We start from the raw sequence: 26,940 nt of genomic DNA on the forward strand, positions 1-26,940 counted from the left end.
TGTTTGTTTCTGATAGAATTCCCAGCCTATTTTCCCCTCTGATACCTCATCTTGTCTGGGTGGAGTGTAGCCTCAGCCACAGAGAATTGCTTACGTGTTGTCAGAGGACTAGCACAGTACTGAGTTGAATCTGAGTTGAAAGAGACCTGAGAGAACTCGGTTAAGAATGAATGTCCAAAACCATAGAGAGAAAGAGTGGCATGATGCTTGACAAAGGTCATGGGACAAAAGGCCCCTTGAGGCACTCCGAACATCAGACAAAAAGCCAATTCAGAAAAGTTCATCCCCAAGTTACAGCAGGGCTATGGATTTTTGAGCCGTAGCAAATCTCAAAGACCACAGACCAAAATGTAGAGGATGAAGAGTATCTCCACCAATGAAATCACATTAATTATTAAAGTAAACTTAGGATACCACCCAAACCGGGATGAGCAAGAGACCCTCAGTATGGAAGCCTTAGATATTAACAAGGAGGACCATGCAAACATTCCAGAATGGATTTCCACTGCTTTGCTTATACTACCTTCTTTCAAAATACATAATGGTGGCCACCCTGACCAGGATGGGTTAGATAGAACTTAATGCAGAAAGTATCGTAGAGATGAGGAGCCCAATCAAAATGCACCAACCCATTGCCTCCTCCAGGGAGGAGGAAAGCCAGGGAGCTGTCACCCTCAGAAGCTGTCACTCCTGGAAGCAGGGGAGGTAGAAGAGAGCATCACTGGGGACAGACTATAGAAAGGGGGTGGGGGAGAAATAAAGCAACATGTGCATAGAGCATTTTTAATAAAGGAGTATGGAAAAGGTGGAAACTTTGCTGTGTATTGGTTTGGAATCTAAGTTCTGGACACATTATCATTTTATATTTTTATCACTTTGGGGGAGGGTTGGGGGTGGGAAGAGCTCTGGGCCTATGATGTCCTCTGCTTGGGGATCTCCCCCCAATAAGGCGGGCTTATAGCCCATCAATATTGATTAAGCACCTACTGTGTGCCAGGCAGTGTACACTAGGAATACAAAGAAAGGTAAAAGACAGCCCCAGCTCTCCAAGAGCTCACAGTCTAACTCGAGGAACAACATGCAAATAACTGTGCAAACAAACCATATACAGGATAAATGGAAAGTAATCAATAGTAACTAACTAAATAGTTGCCTGCAGCACTGAGAGACTAAGATGTCCAGGGTCAGAAAAGTAATACATGTCAGAGTCCAGGGTCTGAACTCAATCTTTCTAACTCCAAGGACTGACTTTGGATATAGTAAAACATTCTTTTTAATCCTAAAGAGTTTCCAGAGTATAATTAATGTGAATAGAAAAACCAGAGAGGAACCAATGCCAGTGTTTATTTGGGGGCATTCATGAATCCTGGAAAAATGGGGCTGGGGCACCTCAAATTAAGGATTGCCCTGTTTAGAGCAGGCCTAGGATTATAGACTGTTTCTTTGCTGGTAGAGGGGTGAAGTTATTGCTGAGTCTTTTCAGTCATTTCTGACTCTTCATGACCCCTTTTGGGGTTTTCTTGGCAAAGATACCAGATGGTTTGCCATTTCCTTCTCCAGCATATTTTACAGTTGAGGAAACTGAGGCAAACAGGGTGAAGTGACTTGCCCAGGATCACCCAGCTAGTAAGTGTCTGAGGCTGGATTTGAACTCAGGTTCTCTTGACTCTACGGTCAGTGCTCTATCCACCGTACCACCTAGTGGGGTGTGAGATGCATGAGGCTAATTCCATTAAGCATTCAGAGAGGAGAAGTCAAGAACTCAAATGGGGACCAATAGATGGTTCAAAGGCATTCATGTGAAGAAGGGTTTCTCTATTGCTTCCAACCTTTCACTGTACCCCAGGCTTTAATTTCAGAGAACCCTGGACCAGAGCTTCCACCTAGAGCTGGTGTGGCTTTTTAATTCAGGTCGCTGAAGTTTTCTGCCCCTGTGAGGCAAAGATCACAGAACCCTAGAATCTGAGTTGAAAGAGACTGGAGAGAACTCGGTGAAGAATGAATGTCCAAAACTATAGAGAGAATGAGTGGGATGATGCCTGACAAAGGTCATGGGACAAAAAGCCCCTTGAGGCACTCCATGTTCTAGCCAAAACATCAGACAAAAAGCCAAATTGGCCTATTTGTTGGCCACTGGATTTGACAATCCACATCCTCCTCTTCTGCCTTTGCACATTATGTCCCCATTGCCTGGAATGCATTCATTCACTTCTACCACTGACCTCTTAGAATCCCTAGATGCCTTCAAGGCTTCTCATGCACCACTTCCTGCAGGAAGCCTTCTATGGTCTCCCCACTTGCTAATGCTATCTCCCTTTTGAAATTGTCATGTATATACCCAGCTGTGTGGTGGTAAAGGTTTAACTATCAATGGTTAACCACCAGTTCTGCAAAACAAACAAACAACAATAATTTGTAAACTTAATCTGCACTATTAACATTTTACCCATCACTTTCTAAAGTCTATGCAATTAATAAAGCAATCCATCAAGCCCTGATTTGTAGGGTTTACCTAATTCTATGGTGTAAATGCTCCCACTGAAAATGGAACAATCAGCTCTCAAAAGTCTATACAGTTGGTCCCAGCACATCCCTGGATACAAAGAAAGATGAAAAACACGCTCCACTATATTTAATAGGATGCAGTTCCTGCCTTCACTGCTGGATTAGGGGGTAAGATGGCAGGTTCAAATCCCCATTGTGCCATGTGTAGGACCTTGGAGAAGTCTCTTGTTTCCCCCAACCCCCACCCTTTTGAATGGCTCAACACAAATCCATCCCTACTCCTGGGAGATGGGGCTAGGAGGATAATAGGAGGTTAGAGCACTGGACCTAAAATCAGGAAGACCTGAGTTCAAAACCAGCCTCAGACACTGTGTGACCTTTGGCAAATCACTTAACCTCTCTCTGTATGCCTCTATTTTCTCATCTGTAAAATGGGAGTAAATAATAGCACCTACTTCTGTGATTGTTAGGAGGATCAAATAAGACAATATGCATAAAGTGATATATAAATGCTAGCTATTCCTTTTGGGGGGGGAGAATATAGCTAGGTGGTATAGTGGCTAGAGCTCTGGTCTTGGAGTCAGGAAGACTTGAGTTAAAATTCAGCCTCAGACACTTACTAGCTGTATGACCTTGGGCAAGTCACTTAACCTCTGCCTCAGTTTCCTCATCCCTAAAAATATTAGTAGCACCTACCTCCCAGGGTTTTCATGAGAATAAAGTAAAATAATACTCTTAAAGCACTTTGCAAATCTTAAAACACTGTATTAATGCTAGTTATTATTAGTAGTATTGTATTCCCTTTTCAGATTTGATCACTCATCTTCACATGTGTCAGGCAGCAGAGAAATGCCCTTCAGAGGTTTAGTGGAGACTGCCCTCCATATCAGAACCACCTCCCAATTTATAATCACAGAACCTCAGGATTGAATTCCACAGCGTTTTAATGTGACCCATAACCAGACATACCTGAGATGTAGTCACCCAGCTTTTCCTGAAGACTTCTAATGAGGAGGAACCAGTGACCTCCAGAGGCAGTCAGCCCACTCCACCGTTGGACAGATCCAATTAATAGAAAGTTTGTCCTATTCTCCACCCAATATTCACCTTTGAATCTTCTACCCACAGCTCCGGATTCTCCCCTCTGGGACCAAACAGAACCAGTCTAATCTGTCTTCCAAAGACATGAAGGCAGCTATCATGTTCCCTCCCCCCCCCCCCCGTTTCCCCTAAATTAGAATAGAATGTAAGAGAAGGAAGGTGCTCTATAGATCAACTTAGTTCAAACTCCTTGTCTTATTAATGAGGAAGCCAGGTCCCAGAGAAATAAAGTTAAGTCATTAATGGTCCCACAGCTAGTTGGCCATAGCACTAGGATAAGGATCTGGGTCTCTTGCCTCCCCCTAGACTAGAGTAAAACCTTTAGCAATAGCCAGGCCAATGGAGACTGTTTGCTCACTCTTGCACATTTACCAGGATACAGCTGCATACATATGTGATAGCATTAGCAAATAAGGAGATCAGAGAAGGCTTCCTATAGGAGGTGGGGCATGAGATGTACCTTGAAGGCATCTAAGGATTCTGAGAGGTTGAGGGGAGAAGTGAGGGCATTCCAGGCAACTGGGCCATAATGTGCAAAGGCAGAAGAGAAAGAGATGGATTGCCAAATTCAGTGGCCAATAAATAGGCCAATTTGGCTTGAATGTCTAATGCACAAACAGACTTTTTGTCTGTTTTGGCTATAACATAGTGTACTGGGTTGAAAATTAAATTTCCATGATCTTCCTAGCCCTCAAAGGCTCTGCTGAGGCTTTTCCTCTTCCCTGTAGGGGCTTCCCAAGAGAGATCCTGGGGCCTTAACAGATTCTGCTATATCCACTCAACAAAATTTTCTTTCCCTCTTTCCCTTCTTTTCTCAGGACTTATTTCCCTGAGTCCTTCCATTCCCTGTGTCAACAGTCTCTATTTTGCCTTCTTTGGTCTCCTGTCCTCTACTGGAAGGAATCTGGTCCAAGCTCTGGCTCCTTCCTCTCCCCCCCATCCAATGTCAAGGCAACCCTTCCTTGTCCAACTTACCCACCCCTTGCCTTCCCATCTTCCTTCAAGACCCAAATCCAATACTATTTCCTCCATGAAACTTGTCTGTTCTCCCCAGCTGAAGGATCTCTCTTCTTCTTCTGAGCTCCCATAGTTCTCTGAACATCCTAGTATTGCTCTTTCAAATTCTATCTTGTGGTATGGTCATTGGTATGCATGTTTTATATTCCTTTGTTGTTGTTGTTGAGTTGTATCAGACTCTCCATGACCCATTTGGGGTTTTCTTAGCAAAGATACTGGAGTGGTTTGCCATTTCCTTCTCCAGCTCACTTTACATATAAGGAAACTGAGGCAAACAGGGTTAAGTGTCTTGCCCAGGGTCACATAGCTAGTAAGTGTCTGAGGCCAGATTTGAACTCAGGGAAGTTGAGTCTTCCTGGCTCCAAGCCCAGCACCCTATCCACTGTCCTAACTAGATTCTCTTTTTACATTTCTTTACTAGACTGTAAGCTCTTTGAGGACAAAGATTGTATTTTATCAATCCACATCATAGGCTCTTAGGATCATAGATTTAGAAATGAAAGGGAATCTAAGACACCCTTAAGTCCATCCATCCCCCCACTCCCTCAATTATTTTGTAGTTGAGGGACTTGAGGCTCAAAGAGGTTAATCAACTTGTCCCAAGTCACACAGGTGGAAGAATCTGGATTTGAACCCCAGGCTTTTGGCTGCAAATCCAGCTCTATCCTCTACACTGCCCAACACAAAGATTTATGAACAGATGGTACTCAGCTCATGTTTGTTGATTGAATGAATGAAGACAGAAATACATTATTGGAACAGATTCATTGAGGAGAAAGGGCGTGTCAGGGACTGTTCTAGTGTCCACAGGAACTGGAAAGATAACAAGATCAAGACAGTCCACAATCTGACCCCACCTGATATTTCCAACTTTATCACTAGGCAGCTAGATGGCAAAAAGATCCAGAGCTCTGGATCTGAATCTAGGAAGACCTGAGTTCAAATCCAGCTTCAGACACTTCTAGCCAGGTAATACTAGGCAAGTCACTAAACCTCTGTCTCAGTTTCCTAAACGATAAAATGAGTATAAGTAATAGTAACTACCTCCCAGGGTTGCACTGAGGATCAAATGAGACATTCATAAAGCACTTTGCAAGCCTTATGCAAACCTATATTTCTAATGAAGAACTGCTTCCTGATAAGGAAGTCCTAGGTCATATCAATAATGGGTGCCGATCCCATTTTTATAAATGAAGAATGTTCTACATTGACCCTGCTTAAATATCAAGAGCTCATTGAAGACTTGGGACTAGAAGCCAATTTACCTACCTCCAAGCCCAAGGCCTTTGCCACTCAAACCATCCCTCTGTCTATAGGTCTTGCCTGGGTGAGACTTCTTTAGAGGAAATGACAAGGTAATCAACATCCATAAAATTAATCAAGTTAACATTGTGAGAGTTGATAAAGACCCTCTCAGGATGGGCTGGGGAAATAGCCCAGAGGGAAGTCCAGTAATTCTGGACCTTGAAGCAGAGGTTTGAAGAACCCAGCCACCATCCTTTGTGGTGCAAACTCTGCTTAGAGGTGTTCCCCATCTGTAACTCCAACACAGCCTGGCTACTAACCTAAGGGCTCCCCAGCAGAGAGCTCAGGTACTTCCCTTAGGCAGTGGGGGATGGGGGGATGCTTCCTGCTTTCTTTCCCAAAATAAAGAGTGGAACAGCAGTAGCCTAAGTCCTTGGCCACTGTCTAGCAGACTGATATCCTCTGCATTTTCTTAGCTGACTAAGTGAAGGGTGTTCTCCCCTGTTTTCTGAACAGCATGGCCAAGTTAGTAAAGGAATTAAAAAACATAACAAGAGCTGGTTTCTTTTCCTCCTTTTCCCAAGAGCAAAACCTGCAGAAGGATGCCCTAAGGTTTGCAACAGCTTTTTCTCAAGCTTAAGGTGGGAGAGAGGCAGGCTTTGAATTAGAGACAGCCAGCCTCGAAGCCAGGAACATATGAGTTCCCAGTCAGACCGCTCACAGTGTATCCCTAGGTAACTCACCCAACTTCTCTCTGTTGTAGGTCAGTGAGGGCAAATGCAAAGGGAAACAGGAGCGACTAGTCTGCCCATAAAGATCTCCAAGGATTGAATAGTGACTTAGCTTTACAACATAATACTATTTATATTTTATTGTGCGTTTTTTTTTTCATCTTGTTAGATATTTTCCAATTACATCTTAATCTGGCTTGGGACCAATCGGGAGATGGTGCAGGTCACAGGCCATATGTTTGACACCTGCTCTAGGTGTCACTTTACTTGCTATTACACTCTGAAAGAATCTAAAGTTTCAGAGAAAATAGTGGCCTTCATCCAGGAGTTCCTCATTTTTAAAAAAAAATTTATTTATTTTATTTTGAACTTGAGAAATAAAACAAGCATTTGCGTAACATAGTAGAATGGGGGGGGGAAGATAATTGTACATGAAACTGCAAATCTATTGTGTACAACTTATATTAATGACACTGAAGGGCCAGTTCTTATCCTATTCTGTGGTGTATTAGAGAGCAAGCCCCATTGAAGAAGACAAAGGGAGCATACATATAAGTGCTAACTAAATGATGAAAAGCTTTAATACCCATGAGTGCCCAAAGAAGGAAGGTAGAACTGTTGAGCTCTGGGAGGGCAGAATCCATCCTGTTTTTGTCTCTTTACCCCCATCACCTGGCCCAGACCGGGTACACAACACTCATTGAATTGAATTAAAGTGACAGGAGATAGGTGAGGTCAGTCTGGAAAGCTTCCTGAAGGAGGGGGTGTTTAGAAGGACTTAGAAGAAGGGAAGACCCTACATTTGGTTGAGAGGAGGGGACATGTGACCTCTCAGAGGTAGGAGAAGGGGGAACCTGAAAAGGGAGAAGAGTGAGACCTGGAGAAGGAGGGAAGTATACAATTGGGAAGGAGTGGTTCATAGCAGAGTCAAGCTATATGCTCATGGGAAATTAAGGCAGCTAAATGAGGAATCAGAGGAAGATAATATAGTTGGTAGGGGACCTTTGAAGACCATAGCTAGCAAAGTGCCTGACACATGATAAGCATTTAATAGATGTTTGTTCTTCTGACTTGACTTTGTGCCTCCAAGGTCATAGAAAATGTGCTGTTTGGTTTTGCCTAATGGTGTTTATTTGTTTGCCTTTACAATAGAGGGTTTTAGGGGGGCCAAGGATATATTAGGAAGTGACATCAATGTTGCAAAACTATCAATAAGAGAGCTCCTGTCTCCCCTACAGTATAGACAAGAGGGATCAGTACCTCAAGGGGGCTTAGTCTAGGGAACTGAGCCCTATATGTGGGGTACCTTCCCAGAATTTCTCAATATAAATTTAAAAAACCCACTTCATTTCTCCTTCATTCCTAGAACCCATCTAGACTACTGACCATCAGGGCACTGCTGTGGCTGTAAATGAGAACCCTAAGAGGATCAGACAGAGTTGGAAGGTAGGGCTCCATTCTAAGAGATACCCTACCAAGACCTCTGGTGGGTCTTTTTTTTAACTATGGCACAGATGACCTCATTGAGCATAGGTAAGGGCAAATAGGAAGGCTTTCACTCACCTTTCTGCCACTCCCTTGGAGCATACAAGGTTCCTGGAGATCCGGCCTGCAGAAAGATCAGTTCATCAGTCTGGGAGCAGTTTCGCTTCAGCCCCAATCTGGATGGATAGACTCTCCCTACCCCACCTCTACCCCACCACTCAGGCCATTTTGAATCTCAGAGATATACTACAAATGAGGGGGGGGGGATGCATTTAGAGCATCTGTCCTCAAAGGAGGAACCTGACTGACTTACAAGTACCAATAGTAGACAGGTAACATTTTAAAGTGAGCAAAGTATTTAATCTTTATTATCTCATTTGCCCCTTGAAGCTAATGGGTGGAGGGGGAGGGAGGTGGGAGGGAAACTGTCTATTCAGAGTAGGGCTGCAGTGAGAGGGTCTATCTGTGTGACACTGGAGACATGGGAGAAGGAACTGTGTGAAAGCACTGAGAGACTTGACTGACAGGCACAGAGATGGACCTTCACCTAAGTTATCTTTGGAACGAGGAAGAAAGAAAAAGAGGGAAGGGAACAGAGGCTACAAGCAGTTTCTCTGCTGTCCATGCAGAAGTAACAGGTAGAAGTCTGTCTTTAGCCTTCCCCCACTGAGTTCTTGAAATGGGGAGGGCTTGGATTGACGCGTTTAGCCATCCCTACCTCCTACTGAAGAGACAATATGGCATTGTGATTAGAGAACCAGACTTGGAGATCTAGCTTTGAAACCCACCTCTTAGTCTTGCTAGTTAAGTGGTCAAAAACAAATCATTTCACTTCTCTGAGACTCAGTTTCCTTGAGTCTAAAATAGGGGTTATAATACTGGCACTATGAACTCTCAAAGGGTCACTTCAAAGGGCAAATGAGATGATGTAGATTGAGTATTTTTGTCACTTTAAAGTGTTATCTAACTGTCCACTATTGGTACTTGCAGGTCAGAATCAGATTCCTCCTTTGAGAATAGATGCCTCAATCTGCCCCCACCCCCATCATTGATAGTGTCCCTATAGGACTTAACAGGCCCCAGTTAGGTGGTAGGATGGGGGAGGGAGTCTGTCTACCCAGAGTGGGGCTGCAGTGAGATACTGCAGCACCTGCTGCATTCAGTCCCCTGGCATTGTTCAGTGGGTAAAAGAAAGGGAAGCCGCAGGGTGGGGAGGGGGAAGGAGGGAGATGAGAAGGGAGAGGATAGGGTCTGCAGATACTGTCTGGCATGGTTATAATAATAGCAACACTTCTTCCTGTGAGGCTGGATTCCTCATATCTGTTGGGGATTGTTGCTATTGATTTCCTCCTCCTTGTCGATTTCATTGTGTTGGCAAGAGCCAAGGGGATATGGATCTCCCCTGAAGTTAAATCTTGTCTCTTACCAAATCCCTGTCCCAAGACTTCTCTAGAAACAAACTGAGTTCCATATAAGATTAGGGTCCAAGCCCTGAGCTTAGTCAAGAATTATTATTATTAATTATTCATTTCCCACTGCTGGGAATTCAGGGATGGTATGGTTGGGATTTGGGGTGGGTAGGAGAGGGATATGGAACCATACTCTCATAAATATTCATTCTCTGATTGTCCTAGGGAAGTTTAAGGTTATGCTCTGGGGTTAGAGCTCCCCTTGGCTCTGACTGGACTGGGAGCTTTATTTCAATTCCCCTTCCCCAGGGCCAGGTAACAATGGTGGTGCTGGGGTGCATGAGACTTGCTCGGTATGCGCTGCATGTGGGACTGCAGAGCCGGCAAGAAGTCTTGGGTTTTTCACCCCGGCCCCAGCCTCTCCCCCAAGCCGCCAGCTTTGCCATAATCTGGGAAAATGGAGGCTCGGGCTGCTGATCCAGAAGGGTAAATTGGACCAGGGGATCTTTCCCTTTTGCATGCCCCCTGTCTTTCATTCCCGGGGCCACTGTAGTCCCATCCAGAGTACTGCAGGAGGGAAAGGGCCCAGGGGTCCTCTGGCCATGCAAGCCCTCTGCAGAAGAATAGAAACAATACTGACCACGAGCCCAGTCCTGATGGGCAGCACCTGGGCCTGGATGACTGGGGAGGGGGAAGAGGGGGATGGCCTGTATCTCTCTAAGTAGGGATGCAAGAATCAGGACCTGGGTAGCAAGCATCTGAAGCCTGGGGAGCGGGGCCGTGCGCGAGATGCTCCAAGATTGGGAGGCTCGTCTCAATCGGTGCTGGTTGCTGAATCCGAGTAGTCCTTCAGCTGGGAAGAGCTCAAGGGAGGCCGGGCCAGATCACCTGGGCAAAGGTGCACCCTCCCGCCCCCACTGCAATGGCTTTGGGGTCCTGGGCTCGGGAGACTGAGGAAGTCAGGCTTGGAGGGGCGTTTGCCCCTTCCCCAGGCCTTCGGGAGCTGCAGAGGTTTCTCTCCTTAGAGAGGAAGGAGGCTGAGATCGAGGGCAGCTGCCCCCTTACCAGTCCATCAAGGTCTCCGGTTCCTCTGTCCTGCAGGGGTCCAAGAGGGAACCAGACCCTCCGTGCTTCCACGTCTGGACCCTGGGGGATGCGAAGGGGACAAAGGAATTGGTTGTTTCTCTTCGTCCCTGGGAAGGGGCTTAATCGGGGCCGGGCAGGCGAGGGTTAACGGGAGGTGCTTTCTGCTGCAAGGCTTGGCAGGAGTGTACTACTGGGTTGCCGGAGAGCGGAGAAGGGAGAGGAGGGTTAAGCGGCAGTTTAGCTTGGAGAGAGCCGGGGGGCTCTGGGCCGGAACCCCCGGGAGTGATGAATGCAGGACGGGGGACCCCTCGATGCCCTGGGGCCTGCGGGATCGGGTTGCATAAAGGCCAGCCCCGAAGCCTCTTCCCTCTCCCTCTCCCCCCCTCTCAGTTCTGCCATCCCGCCTTGAAGCAGAGCTAGGCAGAGCTTCCCATCGTCCTGCAGAGGAAATGCGAGGGGTTTTCTCTAGGGGGGGAATCAATGGTCGCCCGGAGGTACATCTTAGCTCAAATGCCACCCCTGTCTGAGGAAGGCCGGCGGCCCTGGGATCCTTGGGGGAGAGTAAGTCTGCGGGCTTGGCCGCTGTCAGGGCTGAGGAGTGGGGGAGGGGGGCTTCAAAGAGGGAGGGGTGGTGTTTCCTCCGCAAAGTTGAGCTCTTGGACGATATTTTTCTGTTCTCCCCAGGACTGGCTCAGGTCAGGGCTTAGATCAACCACCCCCATTCCCACCCCAAGCCGGGAAAGCTTTAGCCTGGGCCCATCCTTGGTTTGCCCGAGGGTCCCAGCGGACTCTGTATCCCCTTCCTCCATCCCCTTCTCCACCCAAGAGGAAGGCATTTGGCTCAGATGGGGCGGGGGTGAGGGGTGGGGGTGGGGGGATGTTCTCCAGAGAGCTTGGCCTGGACACGCTGCCTGGCTTCTCTCCTTTGCAAGAAGGAATTACCGGGTTGCCAGGTGGAGGGGAGCCAGCTAGAGAGAATGGGCAGCTGACCCGCAGTGATCCCAGGGCAGGATGCAGCGGAGCCCCCAGCCAGAGGGAGGGGTGGGCAGCCAGGTCCTTTAGAGAGCGAGGGCAGCATCCTGAGGCCCTACGTGTGGCCCGGGGCAAGTGGGAAGCCAACCCACATGCCCCCAGAAGCCGGGTCTCGGCAGTCGCTGCCTCAGAGCCCCAGTTCCACCTTGCTGATGTTTTTTCCAGGCAACGTCACACCTCCTGAGGACGACGGGGAGGACACTGGGTTTCGCTGAGGTTTGCATCTTACCGCCGTCAAAGCGGAGGCTCCAGACACGAGCCGGGCAGCCCCAGAGCCAAGGACCACACTGGCCAGGTTTCCTCTACAATCAAACGCCAGGGCTCACCTCTGGGAGCCCAAGCCTGCCCTCCTGTCCAGAATGACTCACCATTCTTCCTGACTCGGGTGCTAGGACGATATGGGGAGCTCAGCTGTCTGTTTGTGTATCTAGGATTCCCCCAGAGTCTCAGCGGCTTGGTTACTAAGAGACCTCCCTGATTCCAACTCCTCCAGGTAACCCAATTTGTTGTTTTGTCATTTGCCGTCTGCCTAAAGCCTGTGGTGCAGACTCATGCATGCTAAGCACCCTCCCATCCTCTTCCAGAAAGTGGGGGAGACTGCTGGGGCACAGGTATTTGCAAGTGAATAGTTCAGTGCCGAGAGTTGGGATGATAGTGGGAGGGGGCTGTGCTGTAAGGAACAGGAGTGGTGCAGAAAGAGACTTTATTTCCCTCCCCCTTCCCACTATCCAGGGAGCAGCCTGCTTTAGGTGTAGTGGTGTGGCTTTCTTGAAACTGCTCAGTGCCTCTTCTGTGCCCCCTCAGTACTGGGAGTTGGGATAAAGTTGTTGAGGTCCGAAGGATTGGGGAGGGGGGAGAAGATAATTTATCTTGAAACTTGTCACTGGCCAAGACATAGGGGACAAGCAATGGCTTTGGGGCATGCTGGCCACTGCTTGTATTGTAATGCTTTTACCTGACTTTGTCTTTCAGCCAAGCCAAGCAGGCACTCTTTAATGTGCAGAGCTCCCCGAACGCTCTCATGTTCAAACCCAAGCTGATACACCTGCTTTTCTGGGGGACATTAGCATTGTCCTGAAAGCTCTCCCCTGGGATAGCTGGAAGGTGTAGAGCCAGGAGCCTTTCCCAGCCCCCATTATGACAGTGGCCACTGGAGACCCAGCAGATGAAGCTGCCGCCCTCCCTGGGCACCCCCAGGACACCTACGACCCTGAGGCAGACCATGAGTGCTGTGAGAGGGTAGTAATTAACATCTCCGGATTGCGATTTGAGACACAGCTCAAGACTTTGGCCCAGTTTCCAGAGACCCTCTTAGGAGACCCGAAGAAGCGAATGAGGTACTTTGATCCACTCCGAAATGAATACTTTTTTGACAGGAACCGCCCTAGCTTTGATGCCATCTTATATTACTACCAGTCTGGGGGCCGATTAAGGCGCCCTGTGAATGTCCCCTTGGATATCTTCTCAGAAGAAATCCGCTTTTATGAACTGGGTGAGGAGGCGATGGAGATGTTCCGAGAGGACGAAGGCTACATCAAGGAGGAAGAGCGTCCTTTACCGGAAAATGAGTTTCAGAGACAGGTGTGGCTTCTATTTGAATATCCAGAGAGTTCTGGGCCAGCCAGGATTATAGCTATTGTGTCTGTCATGGTGATTTTGATCTCCATTGTGAGTTTCTGTCTTGAAACTTTGCCCATTTTTCGGGATGAGAATGAAGATATGCCTGGTGGTGGGATTCCTTTCCATACCTACTCTAACAGCACCATTGGGTACCAACAATCCACTTCCTTCACCGACCCTTTCTTTATTGTGGAGACACTATGCATCATCTGGTTCTCCTTTGAGTTCCTAGTCAGGTTCTTTGCCTGTCCCAGCAAAGCCGGTTTCTTCACCAACATCATGAACATCATTGACATCGTGGCCATCATCCCGTACTTCATCACCCTTGGGACCGAGCTGGCAGAGAAGACAGATGACGCCCAGCAAGGCCAGCAGGCAATGTCATTGGCTATCCTCCGTGTGATCCGGTTGGTAAGAGTCTTTAGGATTTTCAAGCTGTCCAGACACTCCAAAGGGCTCCAGATCCTAGGGCAGACCCTCAAGGCCAGCATGAGAGAATTGGGCCTCCTGATATTCTTCCTCTTCATCGGGGTCATTCTCTTCTCTAGTGCTGTCTATTTCGCAGAGGCAGATGAGCGAGATTCCCAGTTCCCTAGTATCCCCGATGCCTTCTGGTGGGCAGTCGTCTCCATGACAACAGTAGGCTACGGAGACATGGTCCCCACCACCATTGGGGGAAAGATTGTGGGTTCCCTTTGTGCAATTGCAGGTGTCTTAACTATTGCCTTACCAGTCCCTGTCATAGTGTCCAATTTCAACTACTTCTACCACCGGGAGACAGAGGGAGAGGAACAGGCCCAGTACTTACAAGTGACCAGCTGTCCAAAGATCCCATCTTCCCCTGACCTAAAGAAAAGTAGGAGTGCCTCCACCATTAGTAAGTCTGATTACATGGAGATCCAGGAGGGGGTAAACAACAGCAATGAGGACTTTAGAGAGGAAAACTTGAAAACAGCCAACTGTACCCTGGCTAACACAAACTATGTGAATATTACCAAAATGTTAACTGATGTCTGATTGAAACCTATTAGCATATTTACAGCTCAAGTGGAACTAATGCAGATATTGCGTAATAGCCTGCATTGTAGCTGTCCTAACCGCGTGTACTTGGTTATGCATGGAAAGCAAGAATTGTGAAGTGATTTTTTTTATTTCTTTATTTTTTTTTTAAATTTAGAACACAGACTATCCTGTATGTGGCTTTCATGCAGACTTCCATCACAGATTTAGGGGTTTCCAAAGACTGAAGGTGTAGTAAGACAGGTGCAACTCATGAAGTCAGGATTCAGAAAGGGACATTCAAACCATCTCATGTAAGCAGCATGACCTACTAGTATCAGTGTGTCAACTCTCCCAGTTAACTGCACTTAGCACATGCAAGGGACTCCCCTCCCCATCGGACTTACCAGTCAGCCCTTCCTTCTTCCCTTTTCCTTTCCCCTCTCCCTCCCTCTCTCCTCCCTCCCCACAGCCAGAAAGGATCCTGGCTTCACTTTTTAAGCTTTGGTAACTATTCCAAATGTCATCCCCATGTTTTGCATTGAAAAGAACACACAGCCGTGCGGGCAGAATCACTTTCTGTGTCACCGGCGTGGTGAATTGCAGTTGCCAAGTGGAGGGCTGCTGAGGCTGATTTCATAACGGAAAATACTGCATTCGACTCTTTCTCTGCAGTGTCAGCGCGAGGCCCAGGGGAGGGACAACTAGTATGACCCAAGATGAGTTGTTAAGACTCAAATTTCATACTGAAGTCTTAGGGGAGAAACCAACTGACTAAGGAACCTCTCTGCTTAGAGGGTCACTGTTTTTTTTTTTTTGCCATGTTCTGGGTCGCCAAAGAGAATGACGGGTCCCTCCATGATACCTGAGTTCCCGGAGTCTCCTTTGCTAATGTGGTAGCCTCTTGGCATAGTGATACTGCAGTGAAACCCAACAGTGCTTCAGCATGGGGATTTGTTGCATGAATCTCAATATCTAATACACACGAGATTAATCTGTTGTTTTTTCAGAGTAGCTTACACACACAGTATTCATGCTTATTATAGTATTGATAGACTCTGGATGGCACTGAGTTTGAGGACTTTTTAAAGCATGGGAAGCCAAAAGTCCTTAATCGGGAGGGGAAAAAACATAGCATGAGACTCCCTGGGAAAAGGGAAGCCAAACCTTACGTGTGTGCTCCACAGTTCTTCCAGGTGGAGGCACAGACCTCTGCCGAGCCAAGAAGGTGAAATAGCAAGGAAAAGCCTGAGCAGATCATGTGGACTGCACCTTAGTAATTAATCTTGTTGCAAACAGGACTTTTACAGTTGGCTAGAGCATTTAGTTGTGAGAGCAGGTGGATCTGTGGATCCAATGTACATATATCCAATCTCACCTTCATGTGTTCCTCGACCTACCTACCTAGCTAGAGATAAAAAAAATAGTTGCATTCAAACATGGTATAAGCTTATGCAATATTTTTGACACAGGGCAATTTATGCATGTGTTCTGACTATGTGCACTAATGCGTGTATATGTCTTGCTACATGTACACAGGCAAACACACGACACACACACAACTATAAGTATAAATAGTAGTTATATATATATATATAATATGTAAATGTATACTCTGGAGTTCAGGTTCAGAGGGCAAAACCATTGCTCTGTGAGCTGGGGAAATGACTCATGCATGTCTAACAGGCCTCACGAGTTCATGTTGGATTGATCCTCTTTTTGGATTGGTTCCCCCACTGGGCCATGGTTTGCTGCCATCACCTGAGATACTCCAGCCTGTGTGGTTTCTTAGACCATTACAAAATGTCTTTCTGCCCTCCATGTGCTGCAGCTCCAGTCCCAGTGACTGAAGCTTGTCTTACTGAGTGCACAAGGGCCCATGGCCCTCATGGTTCCCTCAAGCTGCCCCTTGGCCTGGCCCCGGGGCAACCTTTTCATCACCAGTCCTGAAACCCAGCAGGACAGAATTAACTCCATCACCATCTCCCCACCCCACCCCCACTCCCGCTCCTCCTTGCCTTTGGGTTTCCTTTTCACCTGGCTCTGTCTACCCAGCCACTTCCATGGCTCTCTCCTCCCTATGTCTCCTGATTCAATACCAAGGCCAACAAGAAATGGGACCTTTCTGAGACCCAGAAATTTTGGTCTTTGAACTCTCTCCTCTCTCTGCCCTCACTATCTAGAAAAGTTCAAAGGTAAACCTGGATAACTGAAGTCTATGTATGGTCCATAAACACTGTTTGGGTCACCAGGTTCAACCTCCACCACCACCACCATCCTCCCCCCCCCATCCCTGCTGCCCCAGCCGTAACTCCTTCCTCCCATTAGACCTGCTCAAGAAGGAGTGTGGCAGAGTAGGGACACCAATGGTGTTGGTGTTAGAAAGCCTTGCGTTTCAGTCCCGCCTCAGAGATTTACTAGCTACTTGATTCTGGGCAAGTCACTTAACTCCCCTGCCTCAGTTTCCTCATCTGTAAAATGAGAGGATTAGACTTGATAGATCTATCCCCTAAAGTCTGTTCAGGGTCTAAATCTATTATGCTAAGTGGGTGGCATGAGTTTTTTCTTTTCTTCTTCTCTCCTTTTGCCCCTTCCATAGCCTTTCCTCAGAGGAAGCTAATGAGCAATGAGAACACCTAAAGTTTTGCAAGGAGTGGCAAGGATCAGAGCCCCCTGCCATCCTCTAGGGATGAATTTACTGAAGATTCCCACAAAAACAAGAATGGAACTCTGTGAGCTCCATTTGGCCCCTTAGGTATCTCCTTGTCTACCAATTTGCTCAGCACCTGTAGTTGTCATGGGGGGTGGGCATTGGGGCAGGAGTCTAGTGGTTCCGAACCACTTCTGTGCCTGGATTCCTGGGCACAGTAAAGGTCCATGGGGTACCCTCATTGACTCATGTGTCTTCAGGGGTTTGCCCGGCTCTGTGTAGTCATCCTTGAATGCACCCAGTCCATCTGAGGCTGTTCAGAACCCCCAGGAATCAAGAAGGGCATGTACCCATTCTGATAATAGTAGAAAGGGAAGCAACCAAGATCTATAGAGTCCAGATCAGGACTGTGGGTGTTTTATTGCAATATCCTTCCAGAGAGGAGTTAAGAGAGGAGAATTCCCCTGTGGGATAGAAAGTGCTCTCAAAAAGGAAGTGAAAAACAACCCTTTGATCAAGAGACAAATACATGCAATATATACTCATGTGCAAAAGACACACAATGCAACATGCAAATATGGGGGAAACCCATAGCAAATACACAGGACCAGACCTATATGGTCCTACCCACAATTTCAAATGCACAAACATGCAAAGTAATGCACACATGATACACAGCATACAACCAACACACACCAGGAGAATCAATAGTTCTCTGATCATAGAGCTATAAATGATAAGCACAAAAAAATTAAACACTAACATAAACTTTATCCCCTTAGCCTCATCTGTCCCTGACAGCGCGAGTGCACACACACACACACACACACACACACACACACACACACACACACACACATATACCTCCCAGCTACTTAGGGCTGCTTTTATACTCCCTGGATTCTCTGAGGGGAATCTGCTTTTACACCTCTTAATGACTCTCCCATTCTCCTATTCTGATCTTTCTCTTCTCTTCTCTTCTCTTCTCTTCTCTTCTCTTCTCTTCTCTTCTCTTCTCTTCTCTTCTCATCCAATCCCAATTTTTCCTGTCTAGGGGGAAACCCCCATTTGTGGTTAAAGATAGGGGACTGGACCATCTCTTCCACAAGGGCTTCTGATTGGAGCAGGGAATCTTATAAGATATCCCATCAAATAACATTTTTTCCTCCCAGAAATAGGGGACCTAGAGCAGTCAGTGATTGATGGGCAAGCTCACTGCCCCACTGTACCACTTCCTCCAGAGAATACCACCTCCCCTGGGCCATATCTATACCACAGTTCCATTGATCCAGTGGGTTTTGGTGTCACTGTTGTTCATTTGTTTGGGGTGGGCAGGGGAGTGGAGGGGAAGCGTCTAGGTGACACAATAGATAGAACACTGGACCCGGAGTCAGGAAGGCCTAAATTTTAACCCTGCCTCAGACACTTAGCAGTGTGATGCTTGGACCCATCTCTTCATTTCTCAGTCTCAGTTTCCTTAGCTCAACTTTTCTCCATAAAAAGGAGATCTTAATAGCACCTACTTCACAGGATCCAACAGGATCCAGGTAAGGAAATATATCAAGCACTTCCAAAGCACTATATAAATGTTAGCTAATTTTATTGTTGTCATTTTCCCTGCATTCCTGGAATCTCTAGGCTTGGACCTAGTCTCATTTTGGCTGCTGGCTACCAAGAAATAATAGGGTCATGGGTCAGGGACAGCAGAGGAGAAACACCAAGGCTGTCACTGTGACGTCCTTCCTATCTATAGCTTTATCTGTGGTCTTTGCTGGGATCATGGAGAACCAGTCTAGATAAATTAGGAGAAATTACATTTTATCTGGGGGAAAATAGCTTTCCTTCCTGAAACAATTCCCTGGATCCCAGTTACTGAATCAACAGTCTACTGTTGGTTAGTCACATTGGGATTACTAATGAACTTGGTAGTTGATCTATCATGGGTGGTTTATAAAAAGTGGATTCCCCCATCCCTCAATGCATCCCTAGAAGCCAGCTAGTGAGACTTAAAGAAATACAAAAAATCATTTTAATGCCAGCCTGAGGGAAACATAGGAAACTAAACTGATTGCTTTAAAAAGTTGGGGGAGGGAATGATGAATTATTTCATTTATGTTAAATATAGACACAAGGGTTGTACCTGTGATTTGCTCTATATAGGATACAAGTGAGGAAATTCCCTCTACCAATGTCAGTCAGCACTTTCTTTTCAACTTACAGTCTCAAAAGAGGTGCCCAGAGCACTGAGACTTGACCAGGGTTAAGTGACTTAACCAGAGTCACAAAACCAGTATGCATCAAAGGCAGGACTTGACCCCAAGGTTTCTCGGCTTCAAGGCTGGCTCCCTATTTACTATGCCACTTCAAAACTTTAGTTAAATGATTTAACGATTATCCAACATTATGGATTATCTCTATGTGTCACTATTTCCTCTGGACTCATGTGAATAATTGAGTTGACTTTCTAGTTTGCCCCTAATGGAGGCCAGTAGTTGAGCAGTGCCTTTGGTCAGACGGTTCTGGGCACAGCCTAGGGGACTATGCTTTCTCTGCTCAGATAGATCCCTATGATAGCCTTCCTTACATTTGTATGTCCACCTACACTTTGTCATCTCTCCAGAGGCATCAAAATCCCGCTCAAGTTGACAAGATGAGGTCTCTTTGGAAGTCAAGATCTGATTTGCTCTTTGGTTTCATGTATTGTCTCTGTAGCCTGAATTTCAGAACCCAGAATGTGAAGGAAACATGGTGGAATTTTCAAGAGGGTGGTGAGGAAGATGAGCCCTAGGAGAGAGGAGAAAGGTTGGGCTGAGGAAATGAAGATGGAACTGGACAATTTCCAGGCTAAACTATGCAGAAGCCAAAAGTTAATGGAAGATGAGAGTCCTTGAGTTTATTAGGGTTTATGTGGTGCTTTGCAGTCTTTCTCCCTCCCTTCCTCTCTCTCCCTCTCCCCCTCTCTCCCTCTCCCTTTTTTCTCTCTCTCCCCTTTCTCTCTTTCTCTGTCTCCCTCTCCTTCCCCCTCTATCCTCTCCCTCTCTTCTCACTTTCTCTCTCTCCCTCTTTAACCCTTCTCACTTTCTTTTTCTCTCTCCCTCACCTTTCTCTCTCCCTCTCTCCCCCATCTCTCTCTCTCCCCCCATCTCTCTGTCTCTCCCTCATCTCTCTCTCCCTCTCTTTCTCTCTCTCCCCTTCTCCTTCTCTGTCTTTCTCCTCCCTAATCTGGACTTCTGTGGAATCTAGGTACCTCATGATACCAGGGTGGCATTTTAGAAAAAAATTAGAGCCCAAACATTTAAGATCCCAGGGTGGCCTGCCCTAATCTCATGGCCCCCAAGCCCACTGATCTTACATAGGAAAGGCTTCTCCATAAGCTTTTTCATTGATTAAAAATTTGATTCCCTATCTAGCCCTAGTACCTGTGTGACTACCTAAGGTGAAGGAGCTGTGAGGCTTTCAGACCCTAATCATCTTTGACTTTCATACTTCTAGCCAATGAGAGCTCCAGCCAATGAACTTCCTACCCATTGGTCCCTTTTGTAAAACATTAGCACCAATCCTCTTAGAAGTTAATGTGGACAATGCTTCTTTCTGTCCACGCTTCCAAAGTCTCCAATGCTTTAAGGAGGTTTTTCTTGTCAGTGCTATTCACAGCTGTAGAGAGCATGACACAATGTGAAATACCTAATGATCAAATATTAAAATGGCACCCCAGCTCCATCATCCAGGAGGCATGTGTTTTGGACTATCTATCCAGGAGTGGAAATGGGTTGAACTGAGCCACTCATTCATTAATTCATTCATTCAATCATTCAACAAACATTCATCCTTCCATCTTTTCTTTCCAGTTCCCCCTTGTGACCAGCAGAAAGCCCTCACAAGGTAGTCAGTTTGGCTTAAGTCCGCAGTCTATGACTGCAGAATGGAGTCCTTCCCTGTTTTGCCCTCACCTCCCACCAATTCATACCTATGATCTTAGTCTCCCTGATGTTCTAACCACTTGAGCCAATTAGCAAATATAACTGTGAGTCAGAAATGTTCTTCAGGATTGGGTGGCAGCCTGGAGTAGTGGACAAAGCATTGGACTTGGAGCTGAGAGATGTGGGTTTTACTCCAGACTCTGCCACTAATTAATTAGCTGTGTTACCCTAAGGCAAATTGCTTAATCTCTCAGGGCCTCAGTTTCCTCATCCATAAAATGAGAGGAGATGACTAGATCACCTCCAAGGTCCCTCCCAGTTCTGACATTCTATGAGTTATGGTGGACAGTCTTTGTCCTCAGGCCTGGCCCCATCCTACTCTCAAAATCCAGTCATGACCATTACCCTTGGCTAAGGTGCTGGATCTTTGGCACATCCTCTACTGGGCCAGCCCCTCTCTCAAATGAAAGCAAGCTGGTCAGTGCTGCCCTCCCCCAAGCTTACCTAACCTCCTACTCATTTCCATCCATCACACTCCCCCAAAGCCTAATTTCCATTTTTAATATTTTATTTATCTTTTAAAAAATGGAGGAAAAGTGCAATAAAATAAATAGTGACTGTTTTCTTTAGCAATAGCTATTTTAAAACCTTGCTCTCAGGACTGAATAGTGATAGCACCTGGATTCTAGGGTAAAGACTGGGGTCCCTGGGTGTTCCCTCACTATTCAGTAACTTCCTCTCTCCTTGGCACTCGGTTGGCCCGAGTTCTATTGCTTTGAAGCCCCTGACCCTACTTCCAGAATGTAAATGTATGCAGATGGGAAATTCCAATGGGAAGCATGCCAGGTAGGCAATGAGGAGGTAGGGGTGAAAGTGGGTAGAGGGTTGGAGGGAGACTGTATGTATACAACCCCTTTTTCTCTATGGACTACTCTGAGCTGGTGGGAGTGCTGCCCAACCCCCAAATGCTGAAACCATGAAGCTGAGTAGGCTCACACTAGGCTAGGCCATCAAGTTGGCTCTGAGCCTATCTCTGGCAGCTCATAATTGAAGCCCAGGAGAAAGGGCTTACCAAGAGATTGGAATAAAGCATCCTAGGTCGTTAGGAAAAAGATTCTTCCCATGGATTAAGAAAGATTATCTAATTTTTTGATCCTCCCCAAGTGGAAAATAGCTCCTGAGGGCCTTTGGCCCAGCATTTCAACATTGGGGCTTGGGCAGGGGCAGGATGGATGATTTGCCTCCCTTCAAAAGGAACATAATGCTGGCTTTATTGAAAAACCCTGTAATGAAAAGAATATGTATGAATGTTATGGGAAAGGGGGTTAGGGTTATGATCACCCGGGAAAAATAAATGGAGACACTCACAATGACCCAGTTCTCAAAATGGATATTCAGGTGAACTGAGTTGGGATAAGGGGTGGGGTCACTGTCTATGTCATAATAACTCATAGTCACAAAATGCAGCTGCCCAAGGAATGCACAATGCACAAGCAACAAGGGAGGTTTGGAAGAGGCCCCCTGAAAATCTAGGTGTACATATACTTACTGTATTGGACAATCGTAGTTGGTGGATAACTGTTGATTGCCTCAGGGCCATTACATTCCTGTTTAATCCACCCTTGCTCTCTGTCTCTCTGTCTTTCTCTGTCTCTGTGTGTGTGTGTGTGTGTGTGTGTATATACACACGTACACATATATGTATGTATGTATACACATTATATACATGTATATGTACATATATGTGTATCTATATACATATATATTGCAACAAACCCTCGATTAACAGGAATGGGGATGCTCAGGGAAAGTGATGTACCAGTTAACTGAATAATCTGTTTGACTGTTGACAAGAGAAAACCCTTTTTGTTTCAATGCTTGTTTTTGAAAGTCTTTCTAAAACGTATCAATTAGTCCCTGCTTCCCTGACTTAGTAAGTAGAGTATATGTATAGATGTGATTGAAGCTTTTTGCAGAGTCAATGTTTTTAAACACTGTACAGGCCTATAGATGGAGAAGGCCTGGGAAATTATGCTGGATGAAGATGGTACCCCAGGGATAACTCCTCGAAGTTAGTGATTGAAACAAACCCCTACTCTGAGCCTATTTTGTCTACATTGGCCTCTTTCTCCTAAAAGTATAATACAGGAGAAAAAAGAAATTCTTGTTCATTGAGGGTTTTGATGACATGGGGTCTGGTTTTTTGAGGTTTTCCATAAAACACATATGTGTATATATAATATATGTGTACATATATGTATATGTATACCATGACTTCAGAAATTATATATACAAAGCAAACTCCCTTAGTTGAATGAATGTGGAATAAATTCAACAAACCATGGAATAAACTGCATAGATTTGGTTCTTTGTCCTTCCCTCACCCCTTCCCCATGATTTCTACCCTCTCTACTTCCCTAGCTCAGCTATTTCTCCCCTAATGCTAGCCCTATTTGGAAGACATCTCTTTTCTAACAAAAGGAACAGAGAGATTCCCACTTTGGATCCTCCCACCACACCAATAGTTGCCTAGCTCATATATAAACTGGGGGGTAAGTTCTCAAGCCCAGACTGTCATCCTTTCCTCATTCTGTCTGGCCTCTCCACAGAGGGACAGAAACATCTTTCCCAGCTTTGTAACCCTGGAGAAGGGGACATCACAAATATTCTGCAGCAGACTAAATAAAATAGTTATCTCTAGCCTTGCTCTCTCCAATTCTGTCTGCTTTTTGGTGAGACTATCCTAGGCCCTGAAGATAATGTATAGGTACTTTTCAACTTCTCATTTTGAAAGTCTCAATGGTGCATAGAAAAGGGGTAACCATACTCCATTGGTTTTAATCAGATCTCTGGGGTTGAAGTAGGAGGGACTTGCAAGGCTTCAGTAACCCTGTGGGAATAAACATAGATCACATTAGAAGCAGCCAGATCAGGCCAGCAACATGTTGTTAACTCTTAATCATACCCCATCTGTTGCATGCTAGATCTACATGTTATAGGATGTTTTCCATATAACTGGCCAGTGTCACCTCCCATAGAAGGTTGCATCAATTTAGAAGGAGAGTCAAGAGCATCTCTGCAAGAGCCAGTAGTGCAGACATCTGTCATGCCAGCATTCCTGAATGGGTGACCATCAATCAGCTGAAGACTGATCTGGCCCTTGCTGGGTAATGTTAGCAAATGAATCTGGACCAAGAGAGGTACCACCATGGTGCCAGCAGTATTGAATGTGGGCAATGGACAGTGGTGGATGGGGATGGTTTTGTACTGAATATGGACTGTGCATCTTTAGTCTGGGCCCTCTGCCTAAGCATCTGAATGGCCCAGGCTATCTGAATAACAGCAAACACACCACCTCAAGTCACCCAGGCAGAAATGCTGTGGTGTATAGGGGTGTGAACCTGTGTGAGGTCTTGTAGCTGCCCTCCTCTCACTAAGACAATGTGGAAGTTAACCCAGAAATGATCACTTATTCTGTTCTGGATCAAATTGCTGCTGAGAATTCATCATTCTAGGTTCTAGGTGCACTGGGAGCAGGTGTGTTTACAGGTGCCCAAGCACCTAGGTAATTAGGAGAGTGTAGATGTTGCCATGTGCTTAGACTATCCATCTCTACTCAAAGCACTTCATTCTGGGCCCCTTCTCTGTTCTCACAAGAGGCCTCTAAACCCTGCTGCTGCTTGAAAATGACTCCCAGGAGTCCCGGCTGCTTTGTTTGTGTGTGTGTGCTCATAAACACCCCAGACAGATGCAGAAAATGAGGAGAGGAGAGAGGAGGAGGAGATATTTCAGAGAGGGGCTTGTTCCGCTGCCAGATGATTTCCAGGTCAGCTCTTAAAAATGCTGCCAAGATTCCTGGGCCTTTGCTGTTCATGGAATGCATTTGCAAGGGTATTCAGATCCCTATTCAGGTGTGGCCAAAAAAAAGGAGCAAATCAACCCCAGGTGATAGCCCCAGCCTGTTCCACTGGACCAAAGGAAAGACGGTCCCAGGCAGGTTTGGGGGCAGGTCAGGGTTAGCTCAGGAGTTTCTGAACATAGTATCCCTTTGCTTGCCCCACTGTTATATGGATGCCATAACCAGCTGCTCTGTCTTCCTTTGGCATCTCCATACCAACAACTCCAACCCTTGAGAGAAAGGGTCACTACCCTACTGAAACTTGAAAGTTTGAAGGCTGAGATGTTGATGATGCACCAGCTTAATTGTTGTCTTCCCCCTGAATTTCTGTACCCACGAGCCCCTCTCTTTACAGGGCACAGTCTGGGTACAGCCCAGATTTGTAACATGGTGACTAAGAGCTGGTGTCTAAATGCTGGTGTTCCTTGGGCATGTTGGAGCACCAGAGTAAACCTCTAGTTCATGGGATACTATTTCCTTTCTAAGACTCATGTGTATATGCAGTATATATATATATATATATGTGTATATATATATATATATACATATACATATATATATGTATATGTACAACGTATGTGGTGACTGCCTCTTACTTGGGAGCATGCAGCTGTTTGTAACCAAGTGCAAAGACACTAATTAGGAGTTTGCACTGGCTTTCTCATTGCTCACGACTCTGCAGCTGCCCTCCAATGTCCTGTCCCTAGTGATTGCTGGAAAAATGCAAAGGGGAAGAAGCTGATAAATAGGCCTCATTGGAATCAATAGGAGAAGGAACTCCGAGGCTGGTGGTTAAAGCTTCGTAAGAGCGATTCCGAAGAGGAACTGTGGGTCTCCATGGCAATGGGAGGATGGAGACCAATGGGAGCCAAAGGCGGAGCAGGACTGGAGGGGAAGACTCATGGGAGTTTGGGAGTTGTTTAACCATTTCTTTGCTTGATGAAAATTTAGACACCAGCTGTAACTGAATTGCACAGTGTGTATAGATGTTCTCATTCATGCTGACATGTCCAAGGAGCTTTCCGGCCCACCTCAACCCCCATGCTGCTTAACCTATGCCACCTCCCTACCCCCCACCTCAAGCCCAGACTTCTGTAGCTGAGAATCCCTGTGTCAGTAAGGTCTGATATTTGTACATAGATTATACATACACATGTACATATGTGCCTCAATGAGCATTGGCTGTCTATCATGGATGTACATAGACTTCATAGAGTACCATAATTTTTTTTTGTAAATATGGACACAGGTAAATAAATATATAAATATATATTACTGAGGATTTATTTTAACATCATTCTGTGTGAAATGAAAAATAAAATTTTTAACAGACATCAAACCTTGCCAGTGTTTTTCTGTACTTTGCTTTCAGCGGTACCCCCACCCCACTCCCACCATATTACCTAAGCCTACCTTACTCCATTCCATCTAAGGGCTCTGTTGAAGAAAATTACCTGGGCAGCCAAAGCAATATGTCCCAGGCCACCCAGCTGTATGGACTTCTCCCAGGTTCATAAGAAGCCTGGCATCCTTCCGTTACCCTCCCTTAGTGTCCCAGTGACCTCAGGAACCCAACACCTCAAGCCAGGAACTCCCACTTCTAGCCCCAATGTCTCTGAAAGTTGTAGAGAAATAGATTTTTGATTTGGTTTTTTAAAAATTGCCTAACAATTCAAAAATGGAGTGGGCCACCCAGAAGGCAGAGTTCCCCATTACTAGTGCTCTTCAGGAGGAAGCTGGGTAACCATGGATGGAGATCACTGGACTTCGAGTCAGGAAGATCTGAATTCTACTCCTTCTTCAGGACCCTGGTCAAGTCATTTAGCCTCTCTCAGACTCACTTTCCTTCTCTGTAAAATAGGGAATGACAATATTACATGCCTCACAGGACCATGACCAGAAGTGATAGTGACAGATATTGTGCTATGAAAGCCCCTTCCCCACTCTCTGAGTCACCTCCCCTTGAACCCTCAGCCAGCTGTGGAAAGGCAGGGAAGTGGAGCCTGAAAAGGAACAGGGGAAGGGTCATCACTGAATATAAAGAAGGTAGAAAACATTTACTACACATTTAGCAGGGCCTAGGACAGTCTAACTAGAAGGAGCTGGACTCTGTCTTGCCATTACATTCTTTTTGGAAGGGAAATGTATTTCTGGACAGCAGGTGCTGAGGCAATGAGGGATGGGATGCCAGAGGGAGGAGAAACCACTTATGAGAGCTCAGCAGCCAGCACAGTCTGGTATA

The 26,940-nt window shown here is 46.1% G+C and overlaps 1 protein-coding gene across 1 annotated transcript; it reads left to right on the plus strand.

The window, feature by feature from the left end:
* Positions 1-11,818: 11,818 nt before the first annotated feature.
* KCNA2 (potassium voltage-gated channel subfamily A member 2) lies at positions 11,819-14,653 on the plus strand. Its single transcript, XM_036768908.1, has 2 exons — positions 11,819-12,104; positions 12,584-14,653. The coding sequence occupies exon 2, from the start codon at positions 12,749-12,751 to the stop codon at positions 14,246-14,248; it is 1,500 nt and encodes a 499-aa protein (XP_036624803.1). The 5' UTR covers positions 11,819-12,104; positions 12,584-12,748; the 3' UTR covers positions 14,249-14,653.
* The last annotated feature ends 12,287 nt before the right edge of the window (positions 14,654-26,940 follow it).

This window comes from Trichosurus vulpecula, chromosome 7 (assembly GCF_011100635.1).
Source record: "Trichosurus vulpecula isolate mTriVul1 chromosome 7, mTriVul1.pri, whole genome shotgun sequence".
Lineage (NCBI taxonomy): Eukaryota > Metazoa > Chordata > Mammalia > Diprotodontia > Phalangeridae > Trichosurus > Trichosurus vulpecula.